General features: G+C 43.6%; 1 protein-coding gene across 1 annotated transcript in view; it reads left to right on the forward strand.

Annotated features, from left to right (window-relative positions):
- Positions 1-9635: 9635 nt before the first annotated feature.
- LOC130132963 (H-2 class II histocompatibility antigen, E-S beta chain-like) overlaps positions 9636-16298 on the forward strand; it is a 55793-nt gene continuing 49130 nt past the window's right edge. The window contains exon 1 of the mRNA XM_056301892.1: positions 9636-9703. Coding sequence (XP_056157867.1) covers positions 9643-9703 — 61 coding nt within the window. The 5' untranslated portion in view covers positions 9636-9642. The remainder of the gene's footprint in view (positions 9704-16298) is intronic.

A 16298-nucleotide genomic window follows, 5' to 3' on the forward strand; every position in this document is an offset into this window, starting at 1 on the left:
TTTCTTTATAAAACCAATATTTGCTTTTCAAAAAGTATTTTTCCAAAAATGAGTCTTGTAAAAAGGAGGGGGGGTCGTCTTACAATCAGGGTCGTCTTATATTCGGAACAATACGGTATTTAGCATAACGCTCACTATATATATATATATATTATACACACACACACACACACACACACACACACACTCACACAAGCTAAAATATGATAGAGAGGCAGAAGCAGATAGTGGCAGTAAAGTCAGCTATTTTAATAAGTTGAAGAAACAATATATGATTAGGCTATATAAATATATAAACAATATATGAACACATTATATATCTACATTATATATAACAACAATATATGTTATATATCAGAGAAAATGAAAATATATATAAATCCCCGCCCCAAACCATATTTACACATGTACAAAGTTGCTTACATAGGTCACCAGTACATTACACACAATGGACAAACGTAAACACTGACAACAACACAAAATATTTACATGTGTGTGTGTGTATAATAAAGTGGTATAATACTGTAATAATATCGTAATTATATCCAATAGTATGATGTAATAATAAAACATAAATACAGATATACATATATATTCTAAAGAGAGATAAATATATAAACAATGTAGCATAACAATGTAGGGGAAAGAATAAAACTTGCTCATTAAAGTTTGACATGAAACCCCTAAAACCCTTGAAAGAGACCTGTTCTGCAGAGTTTCTTTCTCGTGCTCCCTCTCTGCAGGTCAAGAGAGGTGAGTTTTGCAATGTGGTGCCACCGTTTGTTCAATCTTACTTGTGAAAAGTAATCCCCCGAGCCCTGTTTTCCACGGTCCGTCGATTGGAGCAGGAATATGCTGAACAGTGTTCTGCCATCTTTCTCAGTCGTGTCGTGTATTCTGCTGCTAGGCAACTCGTAGGATGACCGGTCCAAGATGGCGGCCGTATTTCTCGCGCCCCAACAGCCAATGGGGCGTCTACTCTTTATATGTCTATGATGCACCGCTACTATCCTTCGCGGACTTCCATATCCCAAGATGCTTTGCGCGCCGCTGCTCCGCCCCTTCTCCTCACCAACAACAAATAAAAATAAATAAATAATGGGCGGCGGACGAATGTCTGTTCAAAGCACCGAGCAAGATTTCCCTTATAAATGTAAGTACTGGGTTTCTACTCATTTGAACATCTAACGGCAGATATGTTAAACTTCAGGGGAGCTTAAAAGCTCAAAATGTCTGTTAAAATACGTGAGGTTAGTATTGCTTCCATGTAGCCACCTAGCATGCTAGCCGACGGCTCGATGTGAGGCCTCAGTTTCAGCTTTGAACTAAAGCGTTATAACGCTTCACTTTCCCATGTTCCACTTTACAAGCTGGACTCATATCTAAGATGATCGGGACATTTTATAGACTATTGATACTTCATATTATCTACATCAATGCACCAAGATGAACTAATGTCAGGTTAAGTTGTGAGTCCTGCCTTATTTCCAGACTGTAAAACCGTTAAGTGTAGTTAAACGTTTTAATTATGATGAATGTAGTCCATAAGAAGCCTTCTGTCTGGTGACATAACACACAACATGCTTTACATGTCAGCTTGTTTAAGGCAGCAAGGAACAAACTGAGCAGTTCATCCCACTCCGTGAAGACAACCAGCAACTGTTTACTGGAGCCAGAATGAGAGACAGGCGTTGATTGGTTGTTGTTCTTTGTGTGGGTATTAATTGTTATGAATAAGTTTATTGTGCAAAACGTTAGATGTTTTATAAATTAAAATATTGTTACTTTGTTATATGTGTTATCTATTCTTTTTACTATTTACAACTAAAGTACAACCATTTATAAAAGGGTTAACAAACATTTCACGGGCAACAAAGGACTGATTTTTTTCTTTTATTGTAATTAATAATTAAGCGACAGTCTTAAAATGTACAACTATTCACAAATTAGGTGAACAAACTTTGCTGAGCAGGAGTCCCTGACGGTACTGCTGGGCTGGATGGAATGCCACAAGAAAGACCCTGGTGTCTTCTGGCTGCCAGCGGGACTCATCAAGGACGGTCCCCAGAGTTTGTTTGGGGGTGCGTGTTGTCTTGTACTTTATAGTACTGATATTAGTCATGAATGGACCGGAGACCAAGGCATAACGTTGACCTTTTACTAGGCATGTCTTCAAGTCCCAACACTCGCGCATGCGCGCTCATTACATATCAAAACCTGCTCACTACATCTCCCCCTTTTACACTGATACTTTCAGGATCTTTACAGAACAATTAAATCACATGTTAATAAAGCCTAATGCTGATTTTACCAACAAGGCAGGGGAACAGCTGGCACCTTAAACCTCTCTGTAAACGTGAGCATATGTGGACTGGTTAAATGAACTTCACATCTCACATCTCATATCTAGACACACATTTCACATCTCATATCTAGACACACATTTCACATCTCATATCTAGACACACATTTCACATCTCATATCTAGACACACATCTCACATCTCATATCTAGACACACATTTCACATCTCATATCTAGACACACATTTCACATCTCATATCTAGACACACATTTCACATCTCATATCTAGACACATTTCACATCTCATATCTAGACACACATTTCACATCTCATATCTAGACACACATTTCACATCTCATATCTAGACACACATTTCACATCTCATATCTAGACACCAGTGTTGTAGTCGAGTCACTAAACCTCGAGTCTCGAGTCGAGTCTCGAGTCCCCAGTGTTCGAGTCCAAGTCCAAGTCCGAGTCACCAAAGAAAATTCGAGTCCGAGTCGAGTCCCTATTACCCTAGTCCGAGTCCGAGTCATCAAGGTTGAGTCTGAGTCGAGTTCCAAGATGGCTCCATTGATCCACTCGGGCACAGTCAAAGATCTGACATACAAATAAAAAAGGTGTACATTAAACAAAAATGACACAGCTGTCACCATTTCAAAGGGAGTTTAATTACTTTGCGACACGATAGCCAAACAAATGCACACCCACACACTCGCACACATGCACGCGCAAGCATGCGCGCACACACACATTTTTAGAACAGTCTGAATTTCTTTGACATTCTGAACACTGGATGTGCTTCAAAACACATTGATAGCTGTGAATAGCATGATATTAGCAAATGGTGGAAACATTATACAGAAGTAAGTTCCACAGCATACAATACATTCATAAAAACTAGTCAAAAGACATTGTCTCTCAGGAATAGTTAGGAACAAAAGGCTGGTGGCACTAGTTTTAAGCATACACGTTGCATTTCAAAAACATAAGATCTGACAGCATGGAACTACTCAACCTTGCACGGTGAGGCCTCATCAAAATGCCTCCATGACTAAATACCCTTTCAATGGGCGCACTGGAGGTAGGGATAGAGAATACCTGTGTGGCAATCTGATAGAGAGGGTAGGGAATTTGGATTTGTTTTGCTGCCAAAACCTGAGGCACGGGACTGAGTCAGAGTCCTGCTCAGCGATCAAGTTGAGGTATGCAGTCAACTGAGCCTGGCCAGACGGCTTCTTCTCGGTGGAGGAGGGAGTCCTCCTATAGTGGGAGAACATTCTCAACTGCTTCTCAGGAGGAGACTCTGAAAGTTCACCTTCCCCTGGTCCTGTTGCTTCCGCTGCATCTGCTGTTGATACCGCTTGCTTGTCACCCTCTGCCTTTATATACTCTGAAATGAGAGGGGGCATGGGGGACTCATTACAAATATGTTATTGACTAGGCCTACATGACAAATGACACACCTATGTGCTCTATTGTAACACCTTCAATGATATAAACATCACAACAATCAAATAGTTAATCACTTAACTAACATTAATCAAAACATTTCTCACCTTTGATCTCAGTCTTCAGCACTTCTTTGACGTCACTGTCCAGCTGCACATCATGTTCTAGCCACTGGAAGCCAAATGCTGGGTCCAACACAGATGCTATGAAGTAGGCATTGGTGAAAGGAAATTTGGTAGGGCCTCTTCCTTCAGCCGGCTCACATCCTGGTATCTTGACTGCACTGAAAACCTCCGCAAACCTTGTTTTCAAGGAGCTCTCCAGAGCTCTCACCAGAGGCCCACAGTATCTGGCTTTTCCTCTTATTTCCTGCAGGTGACAGCGCAGAGTGAGGACACAGGGCACAATCACACTGACGGTGACAGTAGTCTCACCCTGAGTTAGGTTGGTTGCCTCTAAGAACGGATCAAGAACTTCGATCAGTTCTTTAAGCTGAGCATACTCTCGCGGGGATAAGATAAGGCTTTTGTGCCCCTCTGATTCCAACACGCTGGACAGCTTTTGCATGTCTAAATGCACATAAGCCTTCACCTGCTTCAGAGTGGAATTCCATCGTGTGGCATTCGCTGTTGGAATTGTTGCATCACCAGAACACGCTTCAAAGCAGTCTTTAAACGAGGTGCCACTGTGGAGGAGGTTGGCTGCACGGGATAGCTTTGCTAGGGTGCTTGACAGCCCACTGGTGTCTTTCAGACCATCTTTTATGACCAACTGCAGTGAATGTGTGAAGCATGATAGTCTCTGCATCTTACAGTTCTCAGCCATATTTCATCATCCTCCTCAAATGTGCTGGGATCATGAGCTTCAGCATCACAAGGATCCTCTAGGGGAAAGCTGGCCTGGAAAGCTTTTCTCATGTTGGATGCATTGTCTGTGATGACAAAGTTGATCTTGTCCTTAATCAGGTATTCTTCAGCACAGCATTCAAACATCATTGCAATCTTCTCTCCTGAGTGTTTCCCATGCACTCTTTTGCAGGAAAGAAGATATGACTGAAGGCTGAGTTCCTGTTTTTTTTTATCCATTGCCACTGTGTGTGCTGTCACTCCAAGGAATGACTGCATCTTTCGATCACTCCAAATGTCTGTGGTAACAGCAACACTCGATGCTTCTGCCAGCTGGCTCTTTATCTGTTCTTTCTTGACTTCCACCATTCCTGGAATGGTCACAGAGGAAATTGTGGATCTTGCTATGGGCCGGTACTGAGGGTCCAGGACATGCAGCAAGTGCTTGAAGTCCTCGTTGTCAACGATGGAGAGTGGCAAGCAGCACTTAATGATTAGATCTTTTACAAGGGCACCCCTTATTGCCTTCTGACGTGGATGTTTGAGGTCGTACATCCTTTGCTGTCCATCATTTAAAAATGATGTGATAGTCTTCTGACCTGAAGCAGCTGGCATCACATCTGAAGCAGTGGAGGCACGGTATTCTTGGAACCTAGGGGAAGATAGGATACACACTTTAGCTTGCTGATGCCAAAATGTTTCAAGTAATCTTTCTCACAGCAAAAAATGTGTAACGTTATAGCTATAACAATATGCAATACAAATGTTACACATTATACACATAGTTGTTTGAACCATAACCAGTTAAGTTACATATTTAGTTATCTATATAACTAACATTACCATATTAGTAGATTAACTAATGTAAGCTAGCTGGATAAATGAAAAGTATGAGAAAAGATACATAATTTATGAGACTAACAGGACAGGGATTAATTAGCAAAACCCAGTCATGTAATTATTGATTTAAGTATGTTACATGCTACCTAGCTGAGCTTTAACTCTCTATCCTCCGTGAGTCTGTATGTTTATTCTGTATGGGTCAGGGAGGATGTGATTTTGTTAGAAGACAGAGCCAGTTCATAGTACTGTTCAAAAGCTACGTCGCGCGTGTCTATTTTTAGAATTTGGCACAGCCAATGCTGCATATATGCAAAGAAAAATATCCCCATATTTACAGTAGCCTATGCGGTGTCACCAATCACCATACGGTTCGGTAGTTTCCGGTACATCGGGGGGGGGGGGGGAAATGCCACATCCGTCAAATCTCGTACCGTCTCCAGCTCTCAAGAAAACCAGTGGCGGCATCCACATTAGCTTTCTTCAATTAGTCCATTTAGCGAGTAATAGCCTACAATTATTCTTATTTGCATTGTAAAGTTGTGCACATTTTATCAGCATTATTTGTGGATGCATATAGGCTAGACTCCTTCCTTCTCCGCACGTGGAGGATATTCATGGCGGAGACCTGCCATGTGCGGATTTGTTATTGCTAGTTAAGATTAATGCTAACACGGTAGTTCAGAGTGGTGTGTTTTTTTCTGTTAAGTGTATGCTACTTGGTAATTGGCTAAATGATAAATAAGAAAAATCAGTTTTAATCTCCCTATAATACGAAGACGCTGCGTGTTACTTACCAACTCATCATTAGTGAGATGGATGGCACGCTCGTACCGAAAGCGAACCGTACTGTGACTTTTCTGTGCAATGCTGCATTAGCATGCTAACAGTAACGTTAATGAACTTACCTATACAGTCTCACTTGGTTCTAGTGATATGATATACCCGCCACACCACCCAACCCAACGGTTCTAGTGACGTGGTATACCCGCCGCACCACCCAACCCAACGGTTCTAGTGATATGGTATACCCGCCACACGACATGACCCAACATCTTGGACCAGTGGTTGAGTCACCTCAGAGGCTATGTTACCGTAGCTAGATAGCTAGCTAGCTAACGGTAACTGATCACCAACCATATCATCAACGGACTGCATATCACTTACTTTTCTGGGTGCATCCTTGACAGATGTCTGTTGAAGTTTGAGGTTGTCCCGGTCTTCTCCTCAATAGTTCGTTTACATATCGAACATCTAGCAGTGATCTTGCTGGAATTTGTTGTAAAATCTGTGTAAGCAAAGCGCACAATTCGGGGGGTCTCTTTAGGCATCTTGGCGCTACTGAACATGACGGTATGCACGCCACGTGAATCCGCATGTAGGTGGAACACACGTGCCTGCCCTTACACGGAATTGAATAATGTTACAGTATTAATATAGCTATCAATATATTTTAATAGGGCATATTATTTAAAAAAAATCTAACAAAAACAGTCTTTATCAATTAAAAAGTCAGAGTCCGGGTCTCCAACTTCCGAGTCCGAATGCAGTAAATTCGCGAGTCCAAGTCCAAGTCCGAGTCATCAGTTCTCAAGTCAAAGTCGAGTCACGAGTCATGAAAATCAGGACTCGAGTCGGACTCGAGTCCGAGTCCTGGACTCGAGTACTACAACACTGGCATGAGGATATGTTATGTGCACTGTCGTTGCCAACCAAAACCACAGCCGCAGAACTGTTCAAGTGGCTGGATGATTATATATCAGGAGAACCGAACCGGTCCTTTTGTGTCGGCATATGCACAGACGGAGCTGCTGCCATGACCGGACTGGTGGCTGTCTGGTGTAACTACTCGGATTAAGGAGGTTGCACCTGAATGTGAGTCTACGCATTGTGTCATTCACTGGGAGATGCTGGCTAGCCGAGAAATACCGCTGGAACTTAACAGCGTATTGAATGACGTCGTTAAAGTTATTAACCACGTCAGAGCACGCGCCCTTGACTCGCGCCTGTTCGAGCAGCTTTGTGAGGAGATGGACGCGGAGTGCAGACACCTTCTCTTATACACAGAACTAGGATGGCTATCCCGAGGGAGGTCGCTGGCCAGAGTGTTTGAGTTACGAGAGCCGCTGCAGAGATGTCTCTCAGAAACCAGTCCCCGCTGGCAGCACATGTCAGTGACGAGGAATGGGGCGCAAAACTCGCTGACTTGTGCGACATATTCAACCTGCTCAATGAACTCAATCGGTCCCTTCAGGGGGAAATGACAACTGTCTTCAAGTTGGCAGATAAAGTAGCTGCATTTAAAGCCCAGCTGGATCTGTGGGGACGGCGCGTGAACAGAGGTATATTTGACATGTGTCAAACATTGGCGGGGATTTTGGAAGAGACTGAGACCGAGCCTTCATTCCCCCAGCTGCTGCACCATCACCTGTCTTTGCTTTTACAAGAGTTTGAGCGCTACTTCCCAACCACAAAAGACCCACGAACTGCCAAGGACTGGATCCGCCACCCATTTGTCAACGAACCAGGTGAATCCAGCATGTCTAGCCAAGAAGAAGATCAAGTGCTGCTGGAGACCGCACATGGCGGCGGCCTTAAAAGTGTGTTGGAGACGGCAACTCTGCCGGTGTTCTGGGTTAAAGTCCCGGCAGATACCCTGAGATCAGCACAACAGCGCTGGAAACCCTGTCGCCGTTTCCGACACGCTCCTATTTGTGTGAAGCGGGATGTTCTGCAGTGACGGCAACCGAAACAAAAGGACGGAGTAGACTGGACATGAGCAGCACACTTGGGGTGTCATTGTGTCCCATTACCACTAGATGGCACCGTCTCCGAGCAGAGAAACCAGCTCAGGGCTCCCACTGATTCAGCGTTACGGTGAGTCGTATTTTCATGCAATTTATATTTGTTTTTGTGTTGCATCTTATTTTGAAGGCACGTTTAAACGTTACCATGGCGACCAGAGAGCGTTAGGGGGCAGAGAGGATGTTACTCATGTTCTGTTGTCGGCGCGATGTTACGAGGACGCTGCTAATAAAGTTGCATACGAGTACACGGTGGATTCACGTTTATTATTATATTTAGAAAATACCACAGTTTTTATGCCGCTTGTATCATTTTATTTTGTGTATTTATCCGCCACACCTTAAAGGCCGGTCCGTGACAATGTTGTCTGACATTAAACCGGTCCGTGGCGCAAAAAAGGTTGGGGACCGCTGATCTAGTCTCAGTACCCCCCGCCAGTACCCCTCTTCCATAAAGTGTTATTTACCAGTCTGTCCACGGAGGGGCGCCATTTGGGATTGGTTGGATGACGCATGTCTCCAGTGAGAGTAGGCTATAGCAGCCTGATGGGAGATGGCCGACACTGATATTTCTGTCCACCTTGTCAAATGTGTAGGCTACTCCTTCATATCAGGGAGCAGATAGACAGGAGGAGGAGGAGGAGGAGGAGGAGGAGGAGGCTCATGTGTGTGTTCTTTGATGCTAATAGCCTCGTTATACAAGTGGGGGACGTTGATCTAAAGACAGAATGATATCGCCAACGTCTGTTCTTTCATTTAGCACAACTTGTGGTTCCTCACATGGCCTCACTTCATGACTCATTAGGCTGAAGGCTGCTGCTGATTTACATATGCAAATATCCTACCAAGAGGAGTTGCACCTTCCTTCCATCCACATTAACCATCCAAGCGGGGGGGGGGGGCACACTACCCGGTTAATGTGCACACTACAACACACACAGACACACACACACACACACACACACACACATATATATGTGTGTGTGTGTGTGTGTGTGTGTGTTCTTGTACATGTTGAGTGTGTATTGTCTACATGTTGAGTGTGTATTGTGTACATTTTGAGTGTGTATTGTGTACATGTTGAGTGTCCTGCAGCTAGGGGGCGCTATACTAACAACACATGTCCTCTTGTCATTCTGTCAACGGCCAAAGCTTCTCAGTCCCCGAACAGGCTCGAACCTGTGAGTTTCTGTCCCTTTCCAGCATTAGACTCTACCCTCTACCTGATAACAGATGACGTGCCAGGCCTCTGTGTTTTCTATTGGCTGATGTTGGGAGAGCTAGCCAGCCCAGTGAGGTGATTGGGTGGTGGACTGGTTTATGTCCAGGGGGCAGTCCACACCAGTCAGTCTGTAAAGGAGGACAGTTTATTGTGTTCATCAGCAAGACAGACACATGGCTTCATGCTGCCTTGTTGTGTGTTGCTCCCTCCTGGTCGTGGGTTTCTATGGAGCAGGTGAGATAAAATATGTAAATCAGTCTCTGTTGGATGGACTCTGCTGTGTTGTTAGAAAAGAGGTTTTAATTATTGTCTTTAAAACAATTCAACTAAGTAACTTGAACCTGTTTCTCTTTCTGTTCCAGATGCGTTTTTGTGGTATTACCTGGACACATGTGTGTTCACCTCCTCTGAGCTTCCTGACATAGAGTACATCCGCCCTGTTTATTTCAATAAGATAGAATATCGCAGGTTTAACAGCACTGTGGGGAAGTGGGTTGGATATGATCATCATGGTATCTATAACGCAGAGCGCTTTAACAACGATCCTGCATTTCTGGCAGAGATGAGAGCTGCGAAAGTGAGATACTGCAAACCTACTATAGAGATACAGTATCGAAAAATACTGGATAAGACAGGTGAGCTGCTCTGCTGTGATGACTATTACTACTACTGTTACTACTACTATTAGTAGTATTGTTATTATGACTATTACTACGACTGTTACTACTACTATTAGTAGTACTATTATAATGACTATTACTACTACTGTTGCTACTACTATTAGTAGTACTGTTATTATGACTATTACTACTACTGTTACTACTACTATTAGTAGTACTGTTATTATGACTATTACTACGAATGTTACTACTACTATTAGTAGTACTATTATTATGACTATTACTACTACTGTTACTACTACTATTAGTAGTACTGTTATTATAACTATTAGTAGTACTATTATTATGACTACTACTACTACTGTTACTAATACTATTAGTAGTGCATGTATGTGTGTGTGTCTGTGTGTACGCGCGTGTGTAATTTTTCGCGCGCGTTTGTGAGTTGTGTGCGCACGCGCGTCTGTGAGTTGTGTGCGCGAGCGTGTGTCCGTGTGTGTGTGCGCGCGTCTGTGAGTTGTGTGTGTCGGTGTGAGCGCGTGTATATGCTCGCGCGTTTTTGTGTGCGCGCGTGTGTCCGTGTCCGTGTGTGTGTGTGTGCGTCTGTGCGTGTGTGTGTTTGCGCGCGTATCCGTGTTTGTGTGTGTGTGTGTGTGTATGTGTGTGTATTAGTGAACAATAGAACATGGTACATAAAACAGGTGTGTAGTATTACGGACACACATCAGGTTCAGTATAATTACACAACTACGTCAGAAGAACACAATCAGGGTGTGAGACAGTCCCCGACATAAAGCAGCGCTGCCAGCAGGTATTAACGGGCTCCAAGCCCCCATGTATGTAAGTCGGGTCTGGCTGTCTGTAGGAGCCTCGCTAGTTGAGCTGTTTGCTTATTAGACAGATGCAAGTCTCAGTCTGAAAGAGCGACGGTGGTCGTAAAGCTGTCCCTCAAGATGGTGTATGAGGATGGTTGTGAACACAGCGCACAACTATTGATCATCTATGACGTCAACAAAGGATTATTGATGAACCCGGAACAGGTTATTAACATCGTGTGGGTTGGGGCTGGAAGAAAAACAACATATGTGTCTAAAAGAATATAATGACATGTAGGGATGAGGTGGGGAAATGAGTAGTATTAGGCTGTACATACTTGTCAACAATGTGGAGTGTTAAGTACTGAGTAATAACAGTGGAAGAGCGTGTAGTATCTGTTTTAGGAGAAGTACAATTCTAGTGTTCCCTCCCATGGACGAGGCAAGTGTGGGGCTGACAGGAGCGAAGAGGTTGTCTTCCACTAACTTCAGAGGGTTTCTTGGCAGCCTTGCAGTGAGTTATTCAGTAAAGTGGGAGAAATGCAGCCTGCTGGAAACCTTGTTCTGAGCTTCAGGGAACTTATTTGTGTTTTAATTAAACCTGCTGAAGTGGGAGTAGGAGGATATAATGAAGCATGAGTATGCTGCATCTGAGTTCAGCATCTATGCAGTGAATGCGTGAAGGCGTCATCAGGAAACTGAGATTAGTTCTTAACAGACGCAGCTAATGGCGGTGTCTGAGCCAGAGATGAGGAAGCAGAGGCTTATCTTACAGCTGCTATGGGTCATTCTGTGACTTGTTTGCTGATTCTGAAAGAAATGTGTAGTTATACTCCTGTAGTGCGTTGTGTAGCCGTGTCAAAGGGCAGTAGAGTGGACTTGGGGTGATAATGGTTTGCATTATAAAATGTCCTTTACTGAAGGGTGCTCACAAGAGTACATAGCTGCTAGCTGCAAAGCTTCAGTTTGATCACACTGACAGGCTACAAGTAGTTTGGATATATAATTTTAGCGCATTTCATGTTGCAGCATAGCGCCACCTAGGGGCCAATTAACAGTACATAATGCACAGAACCTCAGGGCGTCATGACTTATTGGTGGACCAAGTTTCGTGTTAATCGGAGTTGCTGTGAACAAGATCCGCCACCTTGAACCAATAGCATAGCTGCTGCTAAAGAGCTGCATGTTGTCCCTTATATTTTAAACGCTTATAACACAAAAACCGTCGCTGATAAACATCTGAACACATTCACACGTCATGCTGGCAGTGTCACGTGTCCTATCAGGTATTTTGGAATAGTTTGATCAAATATGTGTGAAAATAAAAAATATTAGGTATATTGTACACTGTACAGGCATATATTGTACATTGGTGTGGATGCAGGTTTTGACCGATTAGAATGACCTTTGACCCCCTTGATATGTTCATTCTCCAGAATGTCTGTGGCGATGTTGGTAGCAATTGAATGAATCTGTGCCGAAATATTTATGTTTTATAATTTTTCATATTTTGAAAAATATAGAGTGACGGACTTCTGAATTGACCATATGTTGCAGTGCAGCAAAGTGTTGGCATCACTTACTGGATCTGCTCACAACATCTCAGCTCTGTAGGATGTGCAGGGGATTTGGGGGACATTTAGGGGCATTTTTGAAGTTTTGCAAATGAAATTAACATTTTTGTCATAAGCCACGCCCACTTTTTTCAATCATTACCAAATTGCATGTATCAACTCCAGTACGGTCCTAGATTGTGCACCCCAAATGTCATCCACATCCATGGTGCCAATTATGAGATATAAACTTCTCCAATTTATAGTGCCCCCTACTGGACAAATGAAACGCATTTCATGGTTTAGGATCTTTTGACAATAGGTGACATACTTTTAAAATTTCAAGTTGATATGTCAATGCAGTGATGAGTTATGGCACCGTCATGGAAAATCACCGTTTTTCAGTCAAGGTTCATTGATCTGTCAAATCAAAACCGAGCAACGGATCAAAATTCTTTCGATAACGTTTTGCCTTGAGTGAATGTAGATGATGTGTGCCACGTTTCGTGTAAATCGATGGCACGGCCTAGGAGGAGTTCGAACAAGTAGTTTTGGCTATTTTCGCAAATTTGCGAAATGAAATTACAGGCATAAATGGGCGTGGCCTATACCACGTGATTCAGCTGTGCTCAGTGAATCTGTGCTTGTAAAGGTTTTGAACGTCCGATGTACGATTTGGGAGTTACACGCCAAAACGCGTTGACCTTCAAAATAGCGCCACCAACTGGTTGACATGTGTTATTTTTTGCATGTGGGGTAAGTGCGAAGTTCTGTACCAGGCCTCCAAAGGGTTTTGTAGAATCTGTTACGGTGTAGGCTGAAGTACCACTTTTACCAACGGAAAAATAAAAATAAAGAACTGAGCAGAAACAATAGGGGTCCCCAGCCCCTGGGGCTTGGACCCTTAATAAATGGTAACAACATAATACAAACAAAGAACAGACACACAACAAAACAGAAGGGGAGTACACGTGTACACATGTAAAGTAACAGACGGCTGTCAGGACACAAGTGTGGTAGTAGGTCAGCAGCTCGTTACTTGTGTTGTTGTTTCAAGGCTGAGAGGTTTAAGGAAAGACTCACTTCTTGGAGACAAGCAGGGATCTTAGGTAATGATTTACACAACTCCTGTTTGTGAGTACACATGTTGCATCTACAGTAACACAATTAATCAGATGTTGAAGAGCACATCTTCTGGATGAAGACAGCACCAGGTCACGTGTCTCATGTTAAAGGCGGGACAGAGTCACGAGACTCCACACCAGTCCAACACTTATGGGACATTTCACCATCACACAACAAGTGTGAGCGTGTTTTTGTGTTGTGTTACCAGAATCAACGGAATCTAGAACTTCCAGACCTCCTTCTGCTTCACTGCTGGACAGGACACATGGTTTAAGCTGGTGTGGTTTATTCTTCCAAATGACATTTAAGAAAGTTCTATTTGCTTCTGTGGCGGTAGAACCATAAACCAATAGAGACACAGATGGACACACAAAGCGAGACAGGCCCTCTGCTTTGGAGAGGAGAACTCCTCCTAAAATAGATAAACCCCTTCCAAGACCAATCCTGAAGACAGACTTGGTCTTTTTAATCTGTTGGAGAAATGGAGATGTTGTCTAGCTGTAAGATGTGTAGTTGCATATATTCCCAGATACTGAACGGACTCTTTTACCGGATGTTTCCAACTACACAATCGCTACAATCACGCACAGACAACATTCCACATGTGCACACATTTAGTCGCAGGTCCGAGGCCCTGGAACACTGGATACCTGAGGTAACAGAGTTCCTCACGTGCTTCTTGTCCTTCAAAACAAAGTGGTGTCGTCTGCCAGTTGTGAGATTTTTAACTCTCCACCAAAACCCGACATTCCTTCCAAACGTCCATCATTCACGATATTAACTGATAAGAATTCAGCCCCTCAAATAAATAAGGGAGGAGGAACAGGGCAGCCTTGGCGGAGCCCTCTGTTCATCTGGACTCTTTTACAGCTGTTAAAGTTCATCATAACAGAACTATTCATATCTTTGTAAAACTTATTGACGATGCCAACAAAGTTATTCCCAAAGCCCAACGCCTCGACGGACTGTAACAGAACCGTGAGTTCAATCGCGTCAAAGGCCTCATAGAAGTCTAGGAACAAAATAAGTGCTTCAGGATTTACTAAATCTGCATCATCCAGCAGATCTAGGATGAATCTCATGTTACAGTAACGTGCCGGGTTTTCATGAGCCCTCTTTGAGGTCTGGGTATAACAGAGTCTAGTCCTCAATGCGGAGGGCATGACTGAGGCGACTCACCGCAGAAGAGCCGTTTAACATGCTTTATTCCAGCTCTGCTAGGGCACTGCCGTAAATCAGTTTATGGTAACTCCTCTGGGGGTCGCTGTCGTAATAATGTAAACTAACCTACGACACATCAGTACAACCGCCAAGGTTGGACTACCCCGGGATTCCAACCCACGACCTTTCTGCTGTGAGGTGACCACGCTAACCACTGCGCCACCATGTGGCCTCAAATATTATATACTCTGAGGATTAGCAACTCTACACATTTGACGTTGATTCAGAAAGTTAATTTCAAGTCCTGATGATGATGATGATGATGATGATGATGACGATAATAAAAATAATTATTATTATTATAATTCTTTACCAGTTGAGCCCAGTGTGAGACTGACTTCAGTGCCCCCCCTAGTGGCCGACATCCGGCCATGCTGATGTGCAGTGTCTACAACTTCTACCCCAAATACATCAGTGTCACCTGGCTGAGAGACGGACAGCCGGTGACCTCTGACGTCACTTCCACCGATGAGCTGGCAAATGGTGATTGGTACTACCAGATCCACTCCCACCTGGAGTACACGCCCAGGTCAGAACACTTAGACTCAGTACCGAATGGACCGGTCCAAATACATACACCATACTTTAACTATATATATATACACTCATATTTACACACACACACACACACACACACACACACACACACACACACACACACACACACACACACACACACACACACACACACACACACACACACACAATGACTGGACAACAAAGCACAAAGTGATGGTTTAAGGTGGAACGTGTCTCCTCCGTGTCTGCTCTGTAGACACCAGCTGTATGTTTAAGGTGGAACGTGTCTCCTCAGTGTCTGCTCTGTAGACACCAGCTGTATGTTTAAGGTGGAACGTGTCTCCTCAGCGTCTGCTCTTTAGACACCAGCTGTATGTTTAAGGTGGAACGTGTCTCCTCAGTGTCTGCTCTGTAGACACCAGCTGTATGTTTAAGGTGGAACGTGTCTCCTCAGGGTCTGCTCTGTAGACACCAGCTGTATGTTTAAGGTGGAACGTGTCTCCTCAGGGTCTGCTCTGTAGACACCAGCTGTATGTTTAAGGTGGGGTCCGTGGATCTTTACAGGTGAGATCCCAGATGGACGATAGAGTATTTATTGTGTATTAATACCGTGTTTTAAACTGGGCTGATGTTTAGTATCAGACTCGACTAGTTTCTGTGCAGACAGACAGGAAAGTACAAACTTACCTCATCCAATCACATCACGTCTTATTTATTGTTGATATGTTGTTTATTTCCTGTGTTTTCTTCTTCTTCACTTATTTCATCTCAGGTCTGGAGAGAAGATCACCTGCATGGTGGAACACGCCAGTTTCCCCTCTCCTAAGAAAGTGGACTGGAGTGAGTATCTATGTGTGTCTCTGTCCATGGATAGGTGATGAAGACATAGAGAGACAGGTCAACATGCAGATGTGTCTATAGATAGAGACATGTGTCTGTCTCTCCAGATCCCTCCATGTCACAATCAGACAGAAAC

Source organism: Lampris incognitus, unplaced genomic scaffold (genome assembly GCF_029633865.1).
Source record: "Lampris incognitus isolate fLamInc1 unplaced genomic scaffold, fLamInc1.hap2 scaffold_207, whole genome shotgun sequence".
NCBI lineage: Eukaryota > Metazoa > Chordata > Actinopteri > Lampriformes > Lampridae > Lampris > Lampris incognitus.